Here is a 26,500-nt window from a genome sequence, read left to right on the forward strand (position 1 = left end):
ATAATTCTCTCCATTGGACATTTATCAAAATCATCAAACGTGTACAGGCAAGATAAATGTTGATCAATTTTACCGTTCACTGGCATTTGAGTAAATGTTTATAACTTTATTTCCTTATGCAATATTGATATTCAAATTATTTCACAATGTTCAGTGCTTGTGTTAGGAAAAGTAATGAAGGGGCTTTTTCATAGGCTGTGGATTTCATAGTGGCAGGTTTATTGATTTTTTAAAAAGGGACAATGGTCAAATTGACCGCTGTGGCTTTTTAACTAGGCTAGTCTAGCTACCCTGCAAATGCCACGTTTCTAAATTAATGTTAGCCAGGCCTATAGCTCCTCAGTGGACATACAAACAATTAGTAAGTCTGCCAAGCATACAATACCCTATTAAAAACAATCCCATTTAAAAATATGACAAACAACTTCATTTATTTGTCATATATGGTAAAGGAAAAATGACTGAATCCATGCCTATGTGTTTCTTTGAGCTAGAATCTGTGTGCATTCACATGTTTCTATGTGTATGCATGGCCTTTCTCTTATAGCCTACATTTATATGCATTACTGTTATCAGTGACTCATAACACAGACTCACAGATACAAAGCACTGTCTGTAAGTCATTAATCCAAACTAGCAAAATCTAGGCTTGCAATTAAAAGTACTGATATCAAAATTAGGCCAAGTTACAAATACAATATAGGCTGTCTTAGCTCACACAAATTAGATAAGATGTATTCCAAAGCAATGCTACCCAGTGTTTCTAGTAACTTGGACATGTTTTTCTACAGATAGTAAATGCAGGTAAAGGTGCACAACTTCAGTGAAAGTGCATAAAGACAGAGACTGCCAGTGCATCATAGATAAGTGTGGTTGTTTTATAATAGTTTTATAAAGATACAAATCCAGTATAGTATGCCTTTAATATTTGTTTATACTGCTGAGATAGGGCAAACTCAAGAAGCAGTTTTTTCTGCCAAGTTTACCTCATCTACTGAACTGTGTAGCCTTAACAATTATGCCAGTTATGCCTACTGTAATAGAAAAAATATATGTAACCAAATTATCTACAGTGCCCTCCAAAATATTGGAACAGTAGAGTGACATTTAAGGCATTTGGATTTGTGGGAAGTTAGGACAATTCCAAGGGCCCAGACTGAGATAGGTCTTCAAAAAAGAGATGACACATTTTTCCTCTATATTTGTAAATATAAATGTAAGCGTATTTGTGTGGTAAATGTTGTGTAACCTCTATGGCCTTATTTGGCCACGAGAGGACTGTTGTGGTTACTGAAATGAATGAACTGACGTAAGAAAATATGAGGGAGGAACGCTCTCTGTGTGGTCATTTGGTGCACACTGGAATTAATCTATTGGCTTAGCTTCTGTCAATAATAGCACAGCGTGTTCTGAACAACCAATCACAAGATTTGTTTTCGAGGCAGTAGTTGGTGTTTGTGGCAGCACGAGAAACACAGCTGTGACAGGAGTTACAGTGCGTATCCGTTATGTTGGCACGGGTTATGATTTAACGGACTTGCACCAAGAGTAAGTAGCTATCTGCCTGTATGAATTGATCTACAGGCAAACATCAGCTAGCTTGTAGTGATCAACATATACTCACCGAATACATATTTTACGAGACATTCACGCCAGGGTCTGACTAACCCAGTAGCTTCGGCATGGTCAGGCAATGTAGCCTACTAACGTTAGTCGTGTTCAGTTAGCTAAGATAACGGCTAACTAACTTAGCTTGCAGACTAAACTGAATCGTAGACAGGTAGCGAGGTCTAAATTAGCTGGTCTAGTAAGCGAGTTATCAGGATTAGCTAGACTATTCTGAAAGTTTGGAAAAGAAGGCGTAACAGTTTGGACATGCACATTTGTTACGGGACGCTATCATTCCTTTTCATGTGAACGTGCCATTGCTAATTTATGTAACCAAATGAACATTATCTAGATTAGTTAATAGCCTTTTGCTCTACGCCCGTTTTGTAACGTTAGCTATAACAAGCAGCTGTCTGTAGTCGTCCACACTCCGTAGTATTGCTGCACTTTCAATGTCAGAATAAAATATAGGGAACAGCTGAGGGTTTGCTGAGTGACCCGCTGAAGAAACGTGGGACACCATTAGCAAGCATCCTAGTTAGCTAAATAATTGGTCATTTGTTTAGCTAACAAGCGACGTTAGCTTAACTCGCATCCCTATGTGCATTGTTACACATTTCATTTTCAATAGCACCTGGCTCGCTAGTCAGGAGGTTACAGCTCAAATCGGTAATTTAGCTATGAATTATCGGTCCAGTGGTTGGGCAACATGGCAAAGATGAGTGCACTAGTCTATCAGATAAACGTACACGAATACAGATTCTGTTGACAGATTCACCTGTTTTACCATTTTATTATAATTTCTGTAATGATTCAGCCATGTGACAAGTAGGCACAATATTATATTTTCTAATTATGCATTTAGCTTGTCTGACTGTATGTTATGATGATGACTAACATAACTAATGACGAGAACAGTCATGTGCTCTGATTACCCACAGACCAGATATCTAATTCCGATTGATGTGAATGAGGAAGAGCAGTGGTTCCAGCTTATCATTAGTTTTTTCCTTCTTCCCCAGCTAGCTGTTTTATTTTCAAGCAGAACTGTGTCATATGCCTGCAAATGCATAGTTGTCTCACTAAAGTGCATACATACTTCCAGCCACTTCATCTTGCCTGTTGACAGTGTTAATGACACTTGAGTTTGTTCAGTATAATACTTCTGCAAGAGCTACAAATTATCTATATATAGAGAAAAACTGTTCATAATTGTGCCTAGCATTTTGTTTTCAACTAGCTAAGTGGTCAATGCCCAAATACATCTATGTGAGCTTCGCTATTTTTAAACAGTCAAGATGACATGTAACGCTGGCTGTAAGTTCATTCTGTATACGGTTTGGTTGCCTATAACGTTACTTTATTTAACTTTATTCCAAATTATTTGTAAGATCACAGACACCGTCTTGGCTGTGTCAGATGCCAATTTTTACTTATTGATATACCTGTGCGATTATGCTTTATGTATAAGGAATTTATTGAAGCGATGATGACGTATTACATAGCCATCAAACGAAGTTCAGTCCAAGAGCGTAGGGGAACGTTGCGGCAAAGCTGACACTGACGTTCTGTCGTGTGAAAGTCGACTAGCGTGCCTTTGGAAAGTTTATTCAGTATTAAATCTATGGGTTGATAATATAGTCAATGTTAGCAAATATGTGTTGTTCTTTACAAAGTCTTTACTACTAGCTTACTGGTAGCAACTAGTTTGGAAAGCGCGAGCTACTGTTTTTCTAGCTGCTTGTTTCAGCCCGGAGAAGCAGGAGCGAAGCGAACATAGTCGCTCGTAAACCTCTGGTGTGCTTTTGAATATGCTCGATTTTATTAAGTTTTATTCTCCCAAAACCTCGGACCCATGGTGAAGAGAAAAAAGATATCATCTGTCCCCGAAGAGGATGAAAATGGGTAACGTTATTTTTTTAAATAACCACTTTCATTTGAGGTAATAGACTGAATCGTGCGGCTTTCCGTTGTCGATAGATTGTCGTTTGGGGTTTTTGCAGGGCGCTAAACTGAAGGATCTTATATGTCAGTTTTTTAAACAAAATCAAACTCAGTTTGCCACAAAGTAACAGTACATGAAGATCAAGTACCAGTTATCCTTTGGTATATGTTGGATCATTAGTGGGAATTACAGAAAGAAATACAACGAAATATTTTTCAGGTTGTTTTGTCGGGACGGTGAGAGGGGATTTGAAACAAACAGCGGCGGCCATGTTTAGTGCAAACGAATGTGGGCTTTTTAAGTTAATTTAAATGGTATGCACTAATAAATATTGACTATTCATTTTGATTGTATTTTGACAGGATGACCACGAGGCTGGGTGCTGGCAGCGGAGATGAAGGAGAGAAGAAATTGAGCCGAAAGCTTGAAGGTTGCGATGAAGAGGAGAGTGGAGATCAGGGGAAAGAGGAGCGCAATACAAAGACAGACGGGGAGGAAATTCCTAATCCAACACCCACGGGTCCGTCCAGTTCGACACCGACACTGTCCACCTCTGCGTCGACTCTGGCCGGACCTCGTTTGGACCCACAGCCCCAGACCCTTTCAACCACCGTGCCCCAAAGCCAAGATCAACATCATTTCCTAAGGTCCAGCGTACGACCTCCAAGCAAACGGCTGCGAAAGGATGCCATTGGTTCGACTATCAATGGTCATAGCAACGCGAGGGGGAAAGGTAAGCCGAAAAGGGCCAATTCGTAGGGACCCTTTGGGACCCGTCTTAATAACAGGTGACATTATGACTGTGAACTTTGCAGCCGACTCCCTTTAGTTTTGGGTGGTGTTCGCGGAGCGTGTCGAAGCCCAGCCACACAGAGCACCGGTTATTGCGCGTGGGTCGGGTAATTGTGCTTATTCCGAACAAGTGCTGTTTATGTGTGCGTCATCGGCCCTAAATTCGGACTGCACAAATTGCAGTCATGTCAACTTAAAACACAAACGCGGAGTCTATATTTTGTTGGAACTTTGAATAAATGTTAATTTAAACAAGCTCATTAACCAAGTGGTGGCATTAGCAGGTAATTATGTTTTGGTGTTTTCATAGGGAGCGCAGTTTGCTGTCAAATTCAGGGTAAATTAGATGTTTGTTGAGCCTAAACTAAACAGTCTTGTTAGTATAATATTCCTTGGTTTGGAATTTGTTAACTCTATTGCTCTTTAGTGCTTATCTTCTGATTTCTCTAATTATTCACACACTTGTAGATGGAAATTAAAAACACAAACATTTGCTGGTAATTTAGTGCCATTTCTTTTGAAAAAACTGCTGGGCCTATATAATATTGCCGCATCCTTTCCATGTTCATTAATGCAAGTTTTTGGGGCATTTAAAAAAACATTCTTTGGCAGCTTATGCATGCTTCTCTATGTATTTAGCATTTATATTATGGTTGTTTGTTAGCGCAGTTAATTTTTACATTTAATGTTTTAGTTGTGTTGCCTATGCACTCACTGGTCTGGCTCTCATCTAGAGCAACTGACAGTAAAACATAACATCTTCTAATGCAAAGTTAGAAATTGACAAAGTCGTAATATGCAGCATCAGCTTATACAGGCTTGTTTCTTCCACTACAGAAGCTGTGCTAGAAGTCCTGAGTGTTTTTTTTTTTTCAGTGATACTGGCGTACTGGCTTTTCAGTGTTAGTCTGGGGGCGATTCTCAGTCGTCGGAGTTAAACTCAAGTGTTGTTTTTGGACTTGTGTTCCTCTGCCATATAAACGTCTCTGAAGGCAGATGAACCAACTTCCAGATTCCTGCCTGCCAAATATTTAATCGGGGACGGAAGGGAAATAAATCTGACCGTCCTCATAACGGTGTAATGGTGCGGCGACGGTGTCTTCTTCTGTTTGTTTGTTTTTTCTTCCGATGGCGCGCAGTAAAACATGGCAGTGGTTTTATCTGAATTTGAATAAACAGACTCCATTCAAAAGTGGCTTCAAAGCTTTAAAGCACTCTGAGATAAGATCCAGTTCGTGGAGCAGAGGTAAATGAACGAATGATTCCTGTCTGCAGTCTGGCAGCTGCTGTTTTAGTTTGGCATCAATGCTAATTACCTTCATGCTTTTTATTGTTTGTGTATACTCTGCTGCATATTGTCTACCATACAGCTACAGCCGTTTGATTAAGCTATTGCTGTGAGCATGCTTTATTCTATTGTCTTCTGAGAAGTCATTTCTATTAGCCTATGAAAAATACAAGCTTGTAATATAGGACCTCGCCATTCATTCATAATTTCTTGTTTCGCTTCAGTTGAATACCGCGCGCGCGTAAACGCAGGATTGAGGTGTCGGTACGAAAGGATGAGGGCTTGCCCTGCAGGCCATCCGGAATAAACAGAGACAAACTGAGCCTGGATGGGATATAAACGTAAATAGTCACAGTATATATGCCCGTAAATGGGTGAGCCCTGCTTTGTATATCGAGGCTATAAGCTCAACAGCGGCGACAGAACGTGAGGACCCTGTAATTGCTATGGACATAAACACACTTCTGTAGCGTCTTTAGGCGACATCCTGCCTCTGGCACTTTTCTCCAGGGGGCGGTCACACCCAGAGCAGCGGTCTTGCCGACGCCTGCAGTCACTCTGGGAGTCTCCTGACCTCCCTCTCTCTCTCTCTCTCTCTCTCTCTCTCTCTCTCTCTCTCTCTCTCTCTCTCTCTCTCTCTCTCTCTCTCTCTCTCTCTCTCTCTCTCTCTCTCTCTCTCTCTCTCTCTCTCTCTCTCTCTCTCTCTCTCTCTCGCTCTCTCTCTCTCTCGCTCTCTGTCTCTCTCCCTCTCTCTCTCTCTCCCTCTCCCCCGAGAGTGCAAAGTCTGCCTTTCTTTCTTGGCCTGCCCTGTCGGTCACACTTCGGTTTCGTTTCATTCGGGGTTTCCTGTGAGCCGCCGCTGCGGCGGAAGTGGTCACGGTCACAGGTTGAAAGGTGCGGCCCCACCTGCGTGATGTCTTTTGACCACCCCAAAGCACAGAGTGTAAAGTTCATTTTAGGAAGAGTCTTGATTGTGGCATTGTGGGTTTTCTTTGTCCGTCTCCTACCTGAAAAGTAATGCTCACAGCAGGGGATGCTTTTCTCAGAAATCGCTGGGCTCGTAGTGACCTAAAAATTATCCGCACGCTTGATAAAGATAAGCAAAGATGGCCGTGTGAAATAAAGAATGCAGTTAATGAGCTATATCGTGGCTCCCAGTGACTTTGTTTCACCAGGGGCATTAAAAACAAGGTCACACGCATGTAAAATCCATGTGTCATGGACTTGGATTTTTTATTTTTTTAAAGAGAAATACCTCTGAGGGTTTCTTCTGACCTTCGTAAGTGTGCAGATAGTTACAAACAAATAAACAAGCAAAGGTACTACTTTCCATTTTTAGATCGATAATTGAGAAGTTTAAACCAGGGGAACCGGTGTTAAACTGGCCTGGTGGGGGACGCAGCTTCTCGCTGTGGAAAGATAGCGAGAAGCTTGCAGTCGCGCTTAGAGATGTGCAAAATATTCAGCAAAAATGGTTGTATCTTGGAGTCACAAAGCCATCAAATCTGCCACCGAATACCACCTCTCAGCCAGTAGGCTTTTTGGAGGCATCGGCAGAAGAAAGCCTCTTGAGGGCGTTCAACAAAAATACTGGAGTTTGCTAAACGGCTGTGGAGCTTGCCAGGTCAGGCGAGACAAATTTGGCATTTAGGCCATTTGCACCAGCGGTCATACCTCATACCTGTGGCGAAATACGGCGGTTGATCTTCAATATGACGGGGTCGTGTAGCATCCTCTGGACCTGGGGTTATACGCGAAGTCAGTGTAATGATAAACTCCAGCAAGTACCGAGACAGTTTTGCCAGAAAACTGGTTCACTTTGTGAGGAAGCTCAAACTTGGCCACAAACGGATCTTTTGGCGAGACGCTGGTCTCAAGCGTACCTCAGAATCCACAAAGAAATGGTTAACTGACCACAATGGCTATCTCAGTCTCCAGACTTGAACACCACCCGAATAAAACGCCATAGAATAGGACTCAGTGATACGTGGAAAAAACCTTGTGAAGTGTTATTTTGGTTCTGTGACATAATTATTAAAGCAGAGTATTTTACACGTTTGAAAGTGAAAATATAATGCTGCTCTTATGTTTATTTTTGTTCATCTTTTCCAAGAGTTTGAATAATGTTTGATTAATATGCAGTCTTGCAGTGACCAACTGAGAACTTACTCTGAAATATGTCTGATGGAACTAATTCCTTCACAGGCATTTAAAAGCATATGCATTTGACAGCAATGTGGTCTCCCTTGCATATAATGTATTGATCTTCGGCTGAATTTGTTGTTAGTTGAACCACGGATTTGACATCTGTCAGTCAGCCCACACATTGTAGCCATTAATGGCACATTAACGCTTGATAGTACCTGTGCACATTCGCGGTGTTGCGTCTGTGCTGTTGCTTGCCTTCCCCTGACGCTGTCCCTTTCGCTCCGGCCCCCAGGAGCAGAGAACGGGGCCCCCGGGGGCGTGGCCTGCGGACAGTCGGGGGCCCCGGCCGGCTCGGGGGGCGGGGGCCCCAAGGCGACCCTGCGGACCCCGGGGCCTGCCGAGAAGGAGGAGGCGGCGGCGGCGGGCAGTCAGAAGAAGGCGAGGAGGCAGTGGGAGTCCTGGAGCACCGAGGACAAGAACACCTTCTTCCAGGGGCTCTACGAGGTGAGCACCCAGACTGGGGTTCTGGCGCAGTGTCTCGAGGCAGACCAGCAATTTTTGAGTTTTGTGTGTATGACAGGACCCTGAAACTGTTAGGTGTGCAGGGCATAGCGTCAAAGAGGAAGGCCAGGTTAAAATGAATGTGGTTTATCGTACGGTGTGTTCAATAATGGCAATGCACAATGGTGCAAAAATGTGTGTGTAGTGATGTGGCTATAGAGGGTATGCATTGACCTCACTTTCCCACCGAAATACGCCCCCTCAGTCGGACTGAGTGGCAAAACATGCTGCGACATGGTTGCCCTTAGTAGGGGAAACTGTAAAACCGGGAGTAAAACAAACGATTATCTGCTTAAATTAAAGGCTGTTGGACTCGACAGCGATCCTTACAACTTACCAAAGAACCAGTGGTCCATGAACATTCTACAAGAAATCGGAGCTATCTTTTTACAGACTGCCGAAAGCTGAAGAGAAACAAATGGATCGCTGCAATTCGCAGAAACAACTGGAATCCAGGCACCAAAACGTGGATTTGCGGTTTGTCATTTTGTGTCCAGTATGTTGGATTTTTGGGTAAAATCATACCTTAACTTATATGCTTGGCTAGCTAACACTATCTAACCATCCCCCCTTTGTTTGAGGAACACAAGGCTCATCATCATGGATATTTTTAAATAAATGCTGACAAAAACTTTACAGATAGGCTACACAGAATATAAATGAAAGATGCTAAATATTTAATTGATGTAGTCAATACAGTACATAACTTAAGGTATGATTTTACCCAAAAATCCAACATAGCCTACCTGACACAAAACGTTTCGGTGCCTGGATTCCAGTTGTTTCTGCGAATTGCAGCGATCCATTTGCTTCTCTTTCCTTTAGCTTTCAGCAGTCTGTAAAAAAGTTCGCCCCGATTTCATGTTGAATCTATTTGTACAGTCAATCGCACAACAGCTCTTTCCCATTTTAGATGTGTTTTTTGTGTTTTCGCAGCATTCAAGCTGAACGCTAACGCTGCCACTCCGTAGTCTTTCTGCCACTCAGTGGGTGTAACCCCAGTGACTTCCACTTACTCTGACGTCACGTACATACCCTCTATATGCAATTAAGCTTATGATGCGCCGGAGACTGTGTTGACGAGTCTCCCTGAACCATTGCAGTTTTCCCCCACATATACCCAAATTTCAAAGGAAAACCCCAATTCATCAAATGGAGACACAATCGTAACAGAACATTACATCAGTGGTCCTGCTTGTGCTGTTTCTATAAGTATGCCACACCGTAGTCGCTGAGACACTAGCTTGTTGCCCGTGACTTCGGCTTTCCAACGACACCAAACACGATTACACTGTATTACGGAGAACCTAACGTTCGCATGATACGGCAGTGTAGCACAGTGGGTAAGGAAGGCTTGTAACCGAAAGGTCGCAGGTTCGATTCCCTGGTAAGGACACTGCCGTTGTACCCTTGAGCAAGGTACTTAACCGAAATTGCTTCAGTATATATCCGGCTGTATAAATGGATACAATGTAAAAATGCTATGTAAAAGTTGTGTAAGTCGCTCTGGATAAGAGCGTCTGCTAAATGCCTGTAATGTAATGTAATGTAATGATGCCGATCCAGTAGGATGTTCTACGACTAAGCACTGTCTCTTTATCGCACCCTGCTGACTCCCTGTCAGCACAGTAAACAGTCTGTTTTCCTTGGGGGAGGGGGTGGGGGGGGGGGTCTGATAAGGGCCACGCTTCTGTAAACCGCCCTACGCTGTTATTTCGCTCTGGTAAGAATTTAGCCGTGGGGGGTAATTGATTTGATCTCAGCCCTAACGCAGCAACTGTTAAGGGTCCGCAGAGCCCCGTTCATGTTTTTGTTCCGTGATAGAACTGCTCCCCGTGCGGAGGCCCACCACAAATGTTTATCTACCCGGAGCGGACGCGGCGTTTCAAAGGGCTATCGCTTGACCTCCCTTCCAACAGCATGGCAAGGACTTCGAGGCCATTCAGAACAACATCGCGCTGAGGTACAAGAAGAAGGGCAAGCCGGCCAGCATGGTGAAGAACAAGGAGCAGGTCCGCCACTTCTACTACCGCACCTGGCACAAGATCTCCAAGTACATCGACCCCGCCAACGGTGAGCGCGCTCGGACCCGAGCTCGCCGGCTCCTTAGCGATGGCCGCGCGGCTTTCCCGCTTGTGCTATATCAGCTTGCACATTTAAACATTTGTGTGCTTCTGCTTACATTACGTTTCCAGTTACGTGGCGGGTCCTCTAATCCAGAGTGACTTGGAGAGCCGCAGTTTTAGCCTCGGTGAATACGAAAGCGTGACGTCACGATGATGTCACACCTTTGGCTTTTCTATATGGACGTGACAAGGCAGCTAAGGTGTGTTCGGGTAGTCGTTTGTCTGAATGCTAGAGTCGCTTTTGAAGGCAAAGGTTTCTAAGGTAACGTCAACTTTCAGTGACAGCTTTTGTTGGGAGTTCACAACTGTAACTTGTTTGTTGACTGGAAGAAGGAAAGACTTAAAATTGGTAGTAGTGTGGACAAAAGAGTGGACGAATAATGATGGATTTGATATTAAATGTGGTGGTGGAGGCTTTCTGTTATTTTTTGTCTGACAATGGGGGAAATAAATTGCGCTGAACCGCACATTTGATTGGAAATTGAATAAACGAAAGGGTGGTCTGACTTTCGCACGGTACTGTGTGGCAGTACATCAAAGCTGTACTTTTTGTCAGTGTTTTTAGTATTTTTAAATAAAATGTTTATAATTCTTTCTGCTAGTATTCGTACTGTCGATCAGGAATAATAAAAAAAAAAAGGCTTTAAATCTTATAGCTTTTTTTGGAAGTTACGCACAGTTGTTGAAAAAGAGCTCCAAATCATGTCTTGGTGATAAAGAAAACCGCATTAAAAAGAGTGTCGTCTCTGTGTGCCACAGACCTGGGTCAAATACGTATTTGTTCTGGATTCAAATACTTTTCTGTGCTCTGTTTATCTTGCCTGGTGTAATTGAGCCTGCCAATATGACCAGAAGGCGGGGTTTGCTTTTTTTGAGAGTATTTAATTGGCTCCGATACACCATACAAGATCATCAAAGCTTAGAAAAGTATTTGAATCCAAAACAAATACGCCTTTGACCCAGGTCTGGTGAGCCGCTGGCCTTTTATTCTCTTGCTAATCCTCATTTTACGGCCAGGGTGGGTGATGGCCGTTTATTTCATTATACACAGATATTTTGAAATCACCTGTTGGATTTCAAAACCGCTCTAGCTTTCTGTGAGCAGGGGGAAACAGAGACTGGTCTGTCACAGCTCATAAACACCTCTAAGTTTATATTTCTTTATCACGTTACCGTAGAAATCCATACATGTTATTTTGCTCAGTGTACTGTATGTGGATCAGATCCCCGGTCTTGTGCAGTGACTGATGGGAGGTTTTTATTGCGTAGATGAGGCGATGGCTATCGCTGGCAGGAGCCTTACAGCCTCTCTGTGTTATCACTGACCCAGCCTCTGCTCTGTCTCACATGGACTGCTGTTCCTCGTTCTACTGACTGAAGTCAACCTTAAAACGGCGTTGTAGTTTTCCCATCACTTTTATCAAATTAGCAAAGCTCAGTAGACTCCAGGGAGATGCAAGAGGGCACGTGCGATAGGGGTTTCAACACCGCTTGTGAACGACGTTGCTCCTAAATGACGCTGGAGGGAACGAGGATGTCCGAACTGTTCTGAAAGCTTCCCTCTGTTCTCGGGTTTCCTTGTCTTCTCCCCTCTTTCCCTTTCCCCGTCTTTGTGACGTGTTCAGAAGGAATGGAGGAAAGGAAACGAGGTGAGAATGAAGCCTCAGTGCGGAACAGGCGCGTGTTGATGATGTCATGTGGTTTGAATAAGAGTGTTACAGTTTGTAGTCCTAAAACATGGAAGTGAGTTCGCATTTTTGAGCCGTGGGTCCCCTCGGCTTCCAATACTTTTTTTTCCCTTAGGGATTTTGTTTTCTGCAGAAAATAAGGCCTGTGGTTAACATAAGTTGGAAAGAGTTTCACGTTTTGTTCTACGCGATGCTTTGCACTCATTAATACCTCAATCAGGAATTTTGAAGCAGTTAGATACTTTAAAACAGCAAGTTGCTAACAAGTTGCTACATTGAAACTACAACAACGGTCGTATACTAGCAACCACCACTCAAGTTTCCATGGTAGCCTGCCTGCAGTCGACAACCGTTGGAGTTTCAATATAGCGACTTGTTATAAACATACTTTTTTAAAGCACATAATGGCTTCAAAATTCATGGTTGAGATATTAACCGGTGTAATTTATCTCAAAGAACAAAACGTGAAACTTACATTAACCACAGTCCATATTTTCTGAAATCCCTATGGAGATTTCCCATGGCAGAAGAAACTTCTGAGTTGGCCTACAAAAAGACATCATCACTATAACTGTGGCTGCTCTGTTCTCTCACTCCTCAGTCATCTCCAGAGTGTTGAAGAGGCGCATGTTGATGATGTCATGTGTTTGTAATAACTGTGACTGTTCCGTTCTCTCACTCTCTTCAGTCTACTCCAGAGTGCTGAAGAAGTCCTCTCAGGAGCTGTATGGACTCATCTGCTTTGCAGAGCTCAGAAAGAAGGCTGGCGGCTGTAAGTGGATGGCTGGCTAATGCGGGGGCCCCTTCTGTGTGGTAACAGCGACCAGTCGGGTTGGGTTTTGGGTTCTTGATACTGACACACCCTGTAAGCGAAGGGAAAGCCATCGGGGAAGCAGGATATCATTAATTGTGTGAAAGTTGCAAGAGAACATTCTGGAAGTTTCCTTCTGCCGTTGCGTTAATCTTTAATGTTTGTGCTTGTCTCTCTCAGTGATGGACGACAAGAACGCCGCCAAGCTCAATGAGCTCATTCAGTACGGGTAAGGGACAAGCACCGCACACTCTTGGGAAATAAGGAGACAAAAAGCCAGAACGTACGCTGATTTTTAGGCTAAAGGCAACCCGCTCGGAGTTTGAGATGGGGGTAAGAGGTTTGGCTGCCCTCCGTTGTAACCGTGACCGCGGTTGTGTTTGGGATGTCCCGGCAGGGTGACCACCGTGAGGTCCAAGGGGAGGAACCTGCGGATTAAAGCGCCCATGTGCCGGGCACTCAAGAAGCTCTGCGATCCGGACGGTAGGTCCTGGGGGGTGGGGTGGGGGGGACACTGATGTGTGAGAGTGTGTGGGGGGGGTGGGGTGCCAGGTGTCACTGAAAATGTGTGAGAACATACAGGGGACAGTCATAGTGCTGTAGACCATGCAGGGGACAGTCATAGTGCTGTAGACCATGCAGGGGACAGTCATAGTGCTCGAGACCATGCAGGGGACAGTCATAGTGCTGTAGACCATACAGGGGACAGTCATAGTGCTGTAGACCATTCAGGGGACAGTCATAGTGCTGTAGACCATGCAGGATGACAGTCATAGTGCTGTAGACCATGCAGGGGACAGTCATAGTGCTGTAGACCATGCAGGGGACAGTCATAGTGCTGTAGACCATGCAGGGGACAGTCATAGTGCTGTAGACCATGCAGGGGACAGTCATAGTGCTGTAGACCATGCAGGGGACAGTCATAGTGCGCTGTAGACCATGCAGGGGACAGTCATAGTGCTGTCGACCATGCAGGGAATAGTCATAGTGCTGTAGACCATGCAGGGGACAGTCATAGTGCTGTAGACCATGCAGGGGACAGTCATAGTGCTGTAGACCATGCAGGATGACAGTCATAGTGCTGTAGACCATGCAGGGGACAGTCATAGTGCTGTAGACCATGCTGGGGACAGTCATAGTGCCCGAGACCATGCAGGGGACAGTCATAGTGCTGTAGACCATACAGGGGACAGTCATAGTGCTGTAGACCATGCAGGGGACAGTCATAGTGCTGTAGACCATGCAGGGGACAGTCATAGTGCGCTGTAGACCATGCAGGGGACAGTCATAGTGCTGTAGACCATGCAAGGGACAGTCATAGTGCTGTAGACCATGCAGGGGACAGTCATAGTGCTGTAGACCATGCTGGGGACAGTCATAGTGCTCGAGACCATGCAGGGGACAGTCATAGTGCTGTAGACCATGCAGGGGACAGTCATAGTGCTGTAGACCATGCAGGGGACAGTCATAGTGCTGTAGACCATGCAGGGGACAGTCATAGTGCTGTAGACCATGCAGGGGACAGTCATAGTGCGCTGTAGACCATGCAGGGGACAGTCATAGTGCTGTAGACCATACAGGGGACAGTCATAGTGCGCTGTAGACCATGCAGGGGACAGTCATAGTGCTGTAGACCATGCTGGGGACAGTCATAGTGCGCTGTAGACCATGCAGGGGACAGTCATAGTGCTGTAGACCATGCTGGGGACAGTCATAGTGCTGTAGACCCCTGCTGGGAGAGTCTGTGTTCGTATGATCTCTGTTCCTCTGAACCTCTTCCTCTCTCTCCGCCCAAGGCGTCAGCGACGAGGAGGACCAGAAGCCGGTGAGGCTGCCCCTGAAGGTGCCCGTCGAGCTGCAGCCCCGCAGCAACCACTCCTGGGCCCGGGTCCAGAGTCTGGCACACAACCCCCGCCTCAGGTGAGGGCTCCCGGCCGGGCCGTCCGGCTCTACTGCCCGAGTGAAACCAAACAAACAAAATGGCTCCCAAAACAGACTCGCTCTCTCTGTGTGTACTCCCGGTCTCGGCCCCGAAATGTGGAGAGGAACGCACCTGCGTAACGAACTTGCGTAACTGTAAGGTGATTGGACGGAGACGGGCTGTGGGGAGTAAAGGGCGTGGCCTCTCTCCGCAGGATGGTGGTGGAGCTTCACAGGAAGGTGTCCAGCCTGATCGAGTTCCTCAAGCAGAAGTGGGCCATCCAGGACCAGCGGATCGTATCCTTCCGGAACGTTCTTTCGCGCTAAACCGCGTGAGCTCACCCCCCACACCCGCCACCGTCTGCCGTCACATCATACAGGGCCTTTAATTACCCCGTTCCGTAACCTCAGGAAATGAATTCAAAGTTCAGTTCATCAATTTAAAATGTGTTTAATAGTCTTTGAGGTCTTTCAGTTAATGCTGGCCCTGACTCTGGAAGAAGCCTAATTCTTCTATGGTATTTCTGTCATGAAAGGTGTGTTGAGGTCTCCTAAGTCTATTTGTGTGTGTTTTGTAGCACAGAACCTCGTATAAATGCAGTATGTGTGTGACCGCTGAATGCTTCCCTAGCCGCTCGCTGTACTGACTGTAGCTGTTAGCCGCGGTGAGCGTTTGCTGTCGGTACCCCATCAATGCGATTGGCTGCCTTGACCTCCGCTGTTCAGAGGAAGAGCCTGGAGGAGCAGGAGGCCCTGGAGAGCCAGGAGAGGCCCCCTGGGGGTAAGAGGAGGGGGGAGGAGCTGGTGCTGTTCCCGGCTGAGAGCTGCACTCTGACGGCGCTGCCGGGCGTGGCCCGCGTGGTGCACTCCAAGGCCTCCTGCACCGTGCACTGGCAGGAGAGCGGGAGGGGCCGCCCGGGCGCGCGGGACCACCCCGCCGCTCAGATCCTGGGCCTCCAGGGGGCCCCGCGGGTCCCGGGCAGGCAGGCGCGCGCGGGAGCGGGGGAGACGCGGCGCGGGGACCCGGCCGGGGCGGAGGGGGGGACGACGGACGACGCCCCCGCGGGAGGGGCTGAGGACAAAAGCGGCTCCTCCCCGTCTTCGCTAAACACGCCTCTGGCTCCGCCCCCTGCTGGTGAAGGAGCGACAGAGGGGGTTCCCACCCGCCCGGAGGGGGCGAGCGGCACAGGGGAGTCGGCGGCGCGGGACCAGGGGGTGGGGGGCGCGGGGGTGCCGGCGAAAGAAGGACAGTCGCCAGAGCCGAGCCTCTCGCCTCACAAAGACCCGCCTTCTGCCGGGGTCTCCAGCTCAACCAATCACTGCGGGGCTCCGTCTCCGGGGGAACCGGCGCCTGCGGCAGAGGCTCCGCCCCCGGCCGGCTGTAAAGACGATGCGGCTCCTGAGCCAGGCGGCTCGGAGCCCAGGCGCGGCAGCGCGGGAGGAGGGGCTGCTGGGAAGGAGGAGGTCGGTGGAGGCGGGGCGGGGGCGGGGACGGGGAGCCGCCCGGCCGAGCGGATTCGGGAGGAGGGCTGGAGGTCCCGCGGCACGGAGAACGTCACCCTGGCCGAGCTCTACCTCATGCTGGGGAAACCGGTGAAGCTGCAGCTGGAGTACGAGTGGGTGCCCGTGCCCCCCCCCGACGGCCCCGCCCGCCCCGCCTGCCCCCTCCCCCAGCACGTTCTGCGCTGTCTGCTGCGCCTCGTCTCCTCCGAGGTCAACCCCAAACCGGTGAGCACCGCTGTACTGTTACACACTGTCACTGCACCCACTGTGTAAATATCACTGACCCCACTGCATAAACATCACTGCCCCACTGTGTAAATATAACTGCACCCGCTGCGTAAATATAACTGCATAAATATCACTGTCCCCACTGTGTAAATATCACTGCCCCCACTGCGTAAACATAACTGCACCCACTACGTAAATATAACTGCCCCCACTGCGTAAATATAACTGCACCCACTACGTAAATATAACTTCCCCCACTGCGTAAATATAACTGCACCCACTATGTAAATATAACTTCCCCCACTGCGTAAATATAACTGCCCCCACTGCGTAAATATCACTGCCCCACTGCGTAAATATAACTGCCCCCACTGTGTAAATATCACTGCCTCACTGTGTAAATATCACTGCCCCACTGCGTAAATGTCACTGCCCCACTGCGTAAATATCACTGCACCCACTGCGTATATATCACTCATTTCAAATGGATGACTGCTCACAGCCACAGTGTAGACCATGCCTCCTCTGACCCTGCCCCTCCCCCCTCCCAGGTCCCAGAGCTGTGCTCTGCCTCCACCTCCCCGGTGAAGCCCTCGGAGGAGCAGTCCCTCACCCCCCCGGGGAAGGCTCTGGCGCCAGGCACCCGCAGCCCCGGTTACGGTCGCTACAACGCCTCCGTCCGCGGCGCCAGGCTGATGTCACCTGGGGCCGGCTGCTCAGGTGCGCTGCCACCCGCGGCATGCTGGTCCTCATTAGAGCTGCTGCATGTGTGCTCGTAGGCAGGTTATGACCTCTGCATGTGTGCTCGTAGGCAGGTTATGACCTCTGCATGTGTGCTCGTAGGCAGGTTATGACCTCTGCATGTGTGCTCGTAGGCAGGTTATGACCTCTGCATGTGTGCTCGTAGGCAGGTTATGACCTCTGTACGTGTGCTCGTAGGCAGGTTATAACCTCTGCATTTGTGCTCGTATGCAGGTTATGACCTCTGCATGTGTGTTCATAGGCAGGTTATGACCTCTGTACGTGTGCTCGTATGCAGGTTATGACCTCTGCATGTGTGCTCATAGGCAGGTTATGACCTCTGCATGTGTGCTCATAGGCAGGTTATGACCTCTGTACGTGTGCTCGTAGGCAGGTTATGACCTCTGTACATGTGCTCGTATGCAGGTTATGACCTCTGCATGTGTGTTCATAGGCAGGTTATGACCTCTGTACGTGTGCTCGTATGCAGGTTATGACCTCTGCATGTGTGCTCATAGGCAGGTTATGACCTCTGCATGTGTGCTCATAGGCAGGTTATGACCTCTGTACGTGTGCTCGTAGGCAGGTTATGACCTCTGTATGTGTGCGCATAGGCAGGTTATGACCACTGCGTGTGTTCTCAGTGGCCGGTTAAGACTACAGTATGAGTTCTCTCTGCATGTGTTCTGATCCCGTAGACTGAATGGTTAACTGGGAGTTGATGTCCTCATCTCAGGGCTCTGAATATGCTGCTCCAGTGTTTAGCATGTCGCTTTTCCAGGTTCGCTGTGTCACTGGTCCTGTCCCACAGGGCACGCTGGTCCTGTCTCAAATCACCCAGCCCCCCCCCCCCCTCACTTCCTCCTCTCCTCCTCTCAGGCATCCGGAACCTTCCGCGCTCCCTGCTGATCCCCGCGAGCGACGCGGACGGCGTCCTCTTCACCGCGCCCACCGCCCTGCCCCCCAACAGCCGCCACGGCAAGACGTTCTCCCCCAGCAGGGAGGCGGAGCGGGCCCTGCGGCAGCAGCTGGCGTCCATCAGCGTGAGTGGAAGCCCCGCGCCAACGTTCCGCCAGATCGGAAGGCGCTCGTCGGTAGAGATCCCCGCCGTGGCCTTCTAACCTGCCTTTCGCTTGCTTTGACGGTGTCCCTTGTTTTGTGCCTCTTGGTGTCTCTTCCCTAGAAGCAGTCCGACATTTTCCTCCCCAAGCAAAGGACGGTCAGGAGCCGACACCCGCGCAAGCCGCTCGTGGTTCAGGTGAGCCGCGCACAGACAGGGAAACGGCGCTTTATTGGCTGAAATCGAAACGGCGTTTTATTGGCTGAATTCGAAACGGCATTCTGGAGTTGCGTGATGTGTAAGAACAAGGGCATGTGTAGCCGGGTTCCTCCTGCGATTTCTTCCCATTGGGGAGTTTTCCCCTCACCACCATTTGAGTGTTCTAGTGCATGGATGGGCCCCATAGTCTGGTATCTGTTAAGGCACTGATCTACTGCATGGATGAGCCCCATAGTCTGGTATCTGTTAAGGCACTGATCTACTGCATGGATGGGCCCCATAGTCTGGTATCTGTTAAGGCACTGATCTACTGCATGGATGGGCCCATGCCAGTGCTGACTTTGTCCCTTCCTAATCCTCCACCCTATCCCACAGAGAACGCTGCTCCCGCGGACCACCGGAGACGCCCCGCAACACGTCTGCTCTTTCTCCATCATGTCCAACTCTTCCGCCACAGGTACGCCCTACACCCCCCAATTACTGTTCACACGCCGCTACGACTCAGCATTTCAGCTTCCCCCCGAGATTCGTTCGGGATGATTCATTTCAGACTTTCACCAGCTAAGTGTTTAGAGTAAACCAGCGCTACTCAACCGCTGGTATTTTCTCCTACTGTACACTACACCACCAGATTTCACCAATGAGCTCACTTCCTGAACCAAGGAGGTAAAATAACGAGTGAGATCTGGTGCTGTAGTGCACGGTTGGACCAAATATCTGCAGACACTGCGGCCTACATGACCTGGGGTTGAGTAGCGCTGACATAGGCCCTGTTAGGGTGAGCGTATTCTGACGCAAGTGAATCTGATCGACGGCTCTTGGCTCCTGACCATCATTGGCTTTCTCCAGGCACCGGCTCCTTCTGGCCAATCAAGCCTTCTCTGCCCTCCGCGTCCCGCCCCCTCCTTCCCGAAACCTCCACGGCCGGCCCCGCCCCTGCCAGCCAGCTCTCCAGTAAGACTTCTTCTACAAATAATGGGGATATTCCACGATCGAGATTTAAAGTACAGTTCAGTACTCGTATTAAACTGTATTTTCTTAATGTTTGTCTTTTTCGTTGAAGGGTGTGAATAATTTTCGAGACCACCGTACCTAGCGGCTGTTGTTGTGCTAGTACCTGTATTTAATATGGGATTTTACTTTTACTTCTAACTTTTAAAGTGGTTTTACGAAGTCATCGGTTCAGACTAGCGGTTAAGCTAGCGCTGAGTAACTTGCCTTGCGGCCTGTGCCGTCTCCGTTCTCCCAGGTGCCATAGACTTGGCGGCCAAGTCGGCGGGCATCATTCCGAGCGGCGCCTCTCGGGAGCGGGCGGGGCCCGCCCTCACCCCGGAAACCGCGTCTCCCGACCCAGGGGGGGGACGGCCGCTCCCCCAGGACCCCGCGGAGGTCAGTGTGGACAGGACCCGTGGAATTCTTTTCATTTAGCTCTTTGAATAGCCAGTGGCAGCTGGTGCTCTACGTGGTTGAGGGACTAATTGGCCTATATAATATAGGCTACCGTGGAATAGCCAGCTTAACACGTTATGGGCCCCAGAGGTAATCCACCATGTTGGGCTACAGTAGTTATGTAGCCTTGACTTGTTGTGGGCATTTATCGGATTATAAACACCCCAACCTGGGGTGTCAGTTTTAGCCTTCCTTTTGGGAAATGGACTGCCTTAATATTTCTTTTGTTTTCTCTAGTTCTTTTATAGATCAAGACCGGGTTTTTGTGTCAAAGTGCGAACAGTCTATGCTTTACAATGTTGAATGGGTTATAGCATTGCACCTTGAAACAACGACCTATAAATGCAATTTAAGACGATGTCATTGTTAGACGCCGACATCTAATTTCATGGCCATTGAGCTTTAAGGATTTAAGTGTCGTAATGTCAGAGAGGATCGGATTCAGATCGGGCGTGTCCTGGCCAGACCGGGGTCATATACGCATTTGTTTTGGATTCAAATACTTTTCTGTGCTCTATTGATCTAGCCTGGTGTAATTGAGCCTGCCAATATGACCAGAAGGCGGGGTTTGCACTTTTTGAGAGTATTTCATTGGTTCCAGTACACCGGACAAGATCAGTAAAGCGTAGAAAAGTCCAAAACTAATACGTATTTGACCCAGGTTTGGTCCTAGCCGATACCCGATCCTTAGAATATTGTGGTATGGGGAGCTGGTCCGTGGATGGGATCGGGACGTTAATTGGGTGTGCGCTCTCCGCGTTCCCGTTCTGCAGGTTGCTGTTAGCAACGGGCTCCCGCCCCCGTCCCTGTCGGGGGAGTCGGAGCCGTTCCTCTCCCCGCCCAGCGTGGTGTCTCTCCTGGACATCTCCCTCCCGGGCCCCCCCGAGGAGGAGGAGGAGGAGGGGCTGGCGGGGGGCGAGCCGGCCACCCACATCGGCGACTCCATCATCGAGCTGGCCAGCGGGCCGTCCGGCTACGGTGAGGCTGCGCTTGCGCGGCCAGCGTCAAAACGCAACAACGCCGCCGTGTTCCCAGCAGTGCGTAGTAACACCACCATACTCCCAGCAGTGCATAGTAACACCACCATACTCCCAGCAGTGTGTAGTAATGCCACCATACTCCCAGCAGTGTGTAGTAATGCCACCGTGTTCCCAGCAGTGTGTAGTAACGCCACCATACTCCCAGCAGTGTGTAGTAATGGCACCATACTCCCAGCAGTGCGTAGTAACGCCACCATACTCCCAGCAGTGCGTAGTAACACCACCATACTCCCAGCAGTGTGTAGTAACGCCACCATACTCCCAGCAGTGTGTAGTAACGCCACCATACTCCCAGCAGTGCGTAGTAACGCCACCATACTCCCAGCAGTGCGTAGTAACGCCACCATACTCCCAGCAGTGCGTAGTAACGCCACCATACTCCCAGCAGTGCGTAGTAATGCCACCATACTCCCAGCAGTGTGTAGTAATGCCACCGTGTTCCCAGCAGTGTGTAGTAACGCCACCATACTCCCAGCAGTGCATAGTAACACCACCATACTCCCAGCAGTGCGTAGTAACGGCACCATACTCCCAGCAGTGCGTAGTAACGCCACCATACTCCCAGCAGTGCGTAGTAACGCCACCATACTCCCAGCAGTGCGTAGTAACGCCACCATACTCCCAGCAGTGCGTAGTAACGCCACCATACTCCCAGCAGTGTGTAGTAACGCCACCGTGTTCCCAGCAGTACGTAGTAATGGCACCGTGTTCCCAGCAGTGCGTAGTAATGGCACCGTGTTCCCAGCAGTGCGTAGTAATGGCACCGTGTTCCCAGCAGTGCGTAGTAATGGCACCGTGTTCCCAGCAGTGTGTAGTAATGGCACCGTGTTCCCAGCAGTGTGTAGTAATGGCACCGTGTTCCCAGCAGTGCGTAGTAATGGCACCATGTTCCCAGCAGTGTGTAGTAATGGTACCGTGTTCCCAGCAGTGTGTAGTAATGGCACCGTGTTCCCAGCAGTGTGTAGTAATGGCACCGTGTTCCCAGCAGTGTGTAGTAACACCACCGTGTTCCCAGCAGTGCGTAGTAAAGCCGCCATGCTCCCAGCAGTGTGTAGTAAAGCCGCCATGCTCCCAGCAGTGCATACTAACACTGCTGCGTTTCGAGGAGCGCGTACTAACACCGCTGTGTTCCTCAGGTCCCGAGACCTCCCTCTCCCACGGCAAGATCAACGGCAGCGATAAGTCCCCCGAGGGCAGCCCCGCCCGAAATTGGATGGCGTGGCCGACTCAAGACCCGCAGTGGGACCCCGGCGACTCCACAGACTCCTCATTGGGCAGCCTCCTGTGTGAGTGACACCCGCACGTTTACACTTCAGACGTTTATCCGAGGGACTTGCACACATTTATAATGATGGATACTTACAGAACCAAATCAGATTTAAGTACTGTGCTCAAGGGTCCAGTGTCCTCGCTGGTAGTTAAACCTGAGGCCTGTGTGTCAAAAGAACAACAGAATGTTGTAGTTAATAGCTACATTCACAAGTTAGCTAATAGCTAATAGCTACATTCACAAGTTAGCTTGTGCCATTAACCAGTATTTACCATAAATGTGAAAAGTAAGCACCCAGGGTTTTTAAACACACACACACACACACATAGTATGCCTCTGACACTCATATATTCTCAGTCACTCACACATGAAACATGAACACTCAGTCTCGCAGGCATGCGCACACACACACAGTCTCAGACACACCACATATACACAAAACATTACCATCCAAATGTATTTTGGTTAACAGTTAAATGGTAGCACAAACTGAATTGAAATCAAATCAAATTTATTTGTATTGCGCATTTTCGAAACGTGATTTAATAACAAACACCCTAATGCACAGTACGGCATCACCACTCATGTAAGATTAGTACTCGTAATTGTCAGTAGTGTTAGTGGATTGTGTGAGTGTACCGGGACAGCGGCGCCTGACCCCTCCCCCTGCCCTTGACCCCGCCCCCTCCCCCTCCCACTCGCAGTGAGCCTGATGACTCCGGATAAGGAGCGGCGGTTGGCGCTGACCCCGGGGGGCCCCCCCTCCAGCGGGACGTCCCTCCTGGGCCCCGGGCTCCTGGACGGCAGCTCCCGCGACTCGTTCCACGCCCGCGGCCTGGCCGACGCGGGAGAGGTGAGCGTGGGCGCGGTCACGCCATCACCCGCCATTTACTGGCGTCATGTTGTAATGGAGTAATGTTTCTGCCTTTTAAAACTGACCAATTACGGCACAGAGATAACGTACAGGAACGTTACTGCCCGTGAAGTTCACAGCAAGGACTATGATCACAACTCCAAATTGTTACTGGGTCTTTAAGGGGGGCTCCTAAAGGGACAAAAGTAGGCAATTCTGTTTCCAGTTTCTCAAAAAGGAATTTCTCAAAAATTTGTGATCTGAAATATGCGCCAAATATGCTTAGGAACTTTCATAGGAAAATCTGTTGAGAATTGTCACCCAATTCACTCAGAGTTCATTAAGCAAATATGAACTTGCTATTTAACTTAAACTGGTTTGCTACCACTATAAGGACAGCTTAGCTAAGCACAGTATACTTAATGTTACTGTGTGCAGAGAGCTGCAGGACTGAGGTCTTCAAAGCATTTTAAATCAACGTTGAGGTAATTTGCTAGCTAGCCAATGAGACCACAATACTGACAGCTCAGAGACTGAACCAGTTTGCTTCTTCCCTCCTTTTTCGATGGCTCGGATTGGCTTAGCCAGCGTGAGCTGGGCTGTGCTGTGCTTCACACACCAATCAGTGGGTGCGCTCAAATTCCAAGAAGACCCTTCCATTGGCAAAGGAGTTCAAAGAAAGGGGAAATCTGGTGTATTTGCGCACCACACAAAGTTCTCAGTTCTCAGAACAAACTGCAGTAACAAAGTAACAATCTGTGCCAAAAAAAGTCATTTGCAGCGTATGAGAGTTCCTCAGCGCGTCTCCCCCGCGGGGGCCTAGCGTCTCGGGCGGCGGACGCTAGGACGCTGACCCCGCCGTGTCTCCCTCTCCGTCCCTCGCAGGGGGACTCCCAGTTCGCCTGCATGATGAGCGACAGCAGCGTGGACTACATCGCCCGCTTCAACGATTTGGCGCAGGAGCTGTCCGTCAACGAGGCGCCCCTCCCTCCCGCCGGTCACGGGGGCTCGGGCTGAGAGGGGGCGGGGCCGAGAGCGCGTTCTCCCAAAGGAGGACTTGAAGGCGTAGCTGCTCACGCGTAGGGTGGAGTCAGAGGAAGACTCGCAACGTGCAATGCCTTGATATTGCGAATGTGCGGCGGGTAGAGGCGGAGCCTAAGACCCAGGGCTTCAGGAAGCAGAGCTCCCCCCTCCCTCACTGTAGTGGGTTACCCATGGTAACCTCACATCCGTCAGGCTCTCCGCTTCTCCCCATTTCTCACCGACGCCCGGTCAGCGGTCCGGGGCTCAGCCACGGCGGTCACGGTCGCGCTCACACGACCGCTCCAACTCCAGCACCGCCGTCCAGCGGAATCCTCTCCGGAAAAACAAACCGAACTTCATTTACGAAGAACGGTTCCACAGTCTCTTCTAGAATCCCTGGGATTTTTTTACATTTATTTTTTTAAATGTAAAGAATTTTTTTTTTTTAAACTAACAAAGTCCATTCCTGCTCAGATGGTCACCTTCCCTTTGGGCAGCTCGTGTGAGATTATTTTTGGGAAGTGTCACCTGCGCTTCTGCAAGTCGGCCAGCGTGTGGCAGCACCGTCGAGGTTCAGAGCACCACCGGACCCTCATGAGCCTGATGCTGACCGTGACACTGCCGTTTCTACTGACCCCCCTCCCCCCCTCCAGCCACATCACAGCACTGAGGTTCGGCTTCTATTTGCATAAACTCTGGCTTCATAACAACATATCACAAAAAGGCGATTTATTTATTTATTCAGTGATCCTCTGTGTAACTAATTTGTTTCTCAGGCATCGAAGGCCGCAGCACTACTGAAACAGCTGTCTTTGTGTCTCCCCCCTGTGAATAACTGGGCATATTTATGTGGTCTGATTTCTGTGCGTTTATTAAACCGTGCGATAACTGAAAAAGCCATATATGAAGAACGTGCTGGAACTCGGATGCCATGTTAAAGGTTTTATTCTGTGTTTATTCTAAGGCCGCCTTTATTAGAATCGAGCTTACAGCGAAGGATCCATTTCCCTTTTCTAGTTTTAAAAATGTCTGACCATGAACAGACTGCAGCGCTGTGCTTCAAATGACTGAAGAACAGCCAGATTAAAATGGAGATCGGAGCGGAGTGTATCAGGAATAATGCAGTCTCGATTTGTCTTGCTTTAGTGTTTTCTCCATTCCAGCAATAATATACTCCCCACCCCCCTTTTTTAATTTATTTTTTTACTGAGGATTATAGTGTTCAGAGACACACACCCCCCCACCTTCGTATGTGATGTGTTTAAAAGTGAGGTTATTTATTACTTGCACCCTACCTAGGTGCCAAATTTTCAGCCGTTTGCATAGAGATGTTTGATTTCACGCACTAATTGTTTGTGTTTCTCAGATAAATGTCATTGACTTCTACCAGTTGGTGACACCCAGGGAATTTTAATGCAAAAATCAGGCAGTGCACCTTTTTGTAGCATGTAAAAAAACACTAATTTATGAGAAGCCACTTTAGTAGAAGAGGCGAGAAGCCATTTTGTCGGGGGCTGATTATATCCCACAGTGGTTCACTAATTATCTGAAATAAATAAATTTAATCGGAGTAATTAACTACAGAAGTGGATTGGTGCAATTATGACACTTAACCAACCCACTGGCCCTGCTAGTGCTGCTGCAGAACTATTAGGCTAAACGTATTTAAAATATAAAGCAAAAAAAACCTAGTTTTAAACATCTGTTGTTTATTCTTATTTTTAAACAGACAAACATGCACCACATGTTTACAATGCAGAAAAGTGTGCTTGTTTTAAATATACAGAAGCATTTGGGCTCCTTGACTTGGCGTGGAATAATTTGTATGTGTTTGTGCAGGTGTTTTTGTACAATATAGAACACAATTTAAATTTTCTCTGAAGTTTTGTAACATATTGTAAATTATTATTGGACTATTTATTGTTAAAAGTTCACAAATGTTTTGGTTTAATTTAATATTTAGACAAATTTGACATTTTACACCTACAGTTTTGAGATTTTGTCAGTTTGTAAAATGTATTTTTACTTTTGTGGATATATAAATAGTTTTTAAAAATGATATCTCTGGTCCGTCTTCATGAGTGATGTTGGTATTGGGTTATTTTTAAGCTGTTTTTTCTCATTGAGTCCTACTGTACATACATTCACCTCTAAAATGACTTGCAGTCTGGATAAATAGAAGCACAAAAGGCTGTATTAATACATTTAATTAAATGAACAACACAGT

General features: G+C 48.1%; 1 protein-coding gene across 2 annotated transcripts; it reads left to right on the plus strand.

The window, feature by feature from the left end:
* The first annotated feature begins 1,438 nt into the window (after positions 1–1,438).
* On the plus strand, positions 1,439–26,332 carry cramp1 (cramped chromatin regulator homolog 1). Of its 2 annotated transcripts, none has more exons than XM_064315250.1 (20): positions 1,439–3,513; positions 3,916–4,286; positions 8,074–8,285; positions 10,262–10,415; positions 12,845–12,928; positions 13,148–13,196; positions 13,365–13,450; positions 14,764–14,887; positions 15,103–15,184; positions 15,614–16,615; positions 17,170–17,338; positions 18,239–18,402; positions 18,543–18,617; positions 19,014–19,095; positions 19,488–19,592; positions 19,888–20,027; positions 20,861–21,065; positions 22,264–22,413; positions 23,102–23,250; positions 24,136–26,332. In XM_064315250.1, exons 1-20 carry the CDS (start codon positions 3,464–3,466, stop codon positions 24,265–24,267), a joined length of 3,585 nt encoding a protein of 1,194 aa, XP_064171320.1. In that variant the 5' UTR covers positions 1,439–3,463; the 3' UTR covers positions 24,268–26,332. The 2 variants fall into 2 exon arrangements, with proteins under 2 accessions (XP_064171320.1, XP_064171321.1); XM_064315251.1 differs by having other exon boundaries at positions 18,549–18,617.
* Positions 26,333–26,500: the final 168 nt, after the last annotated feature.

The sequence above is a fragment of the Anguilla rostrata genome, chromosome 17, assembly GCF_018555375.3.
Source record: "Anguilla rostrata isolate EN2019 chromosome 17, ASM1855537v3, whole genome shotgun sequence".
NCBI classification, from domain to species: Eukaryota; Metazoa; Chordata; class Actinopteri; order Anguilliformes; family Anguillidae; genus Anguilla; species Anguilla rostrata.

Bases quoted from the DNA above. Each gene is read 5' to 3' on its own strand.
- cramp1 (XM_064315250.1), top strand. From the start codon at position 3,464: ATGGTGAAGAGAAAAAAGATATCATCTGTCCCCGAAGAGGATGAAAAT. The intron at 18,403-18,542 runs GTGAGTGGAAGC...TCTCTTCCCTAG, and splicing joins AGCAGCTGGCGTCCATCAGC to AAGCAGTCCGACATTTTCCT. The intron at 21,066-22,263 runs GTGAGGCTGCGC...TGTGTTCCTCAG, and splicing joins CAGCGGGCCGTCCGGCTACG to GTCCCGAGACCTCCCTCTCC.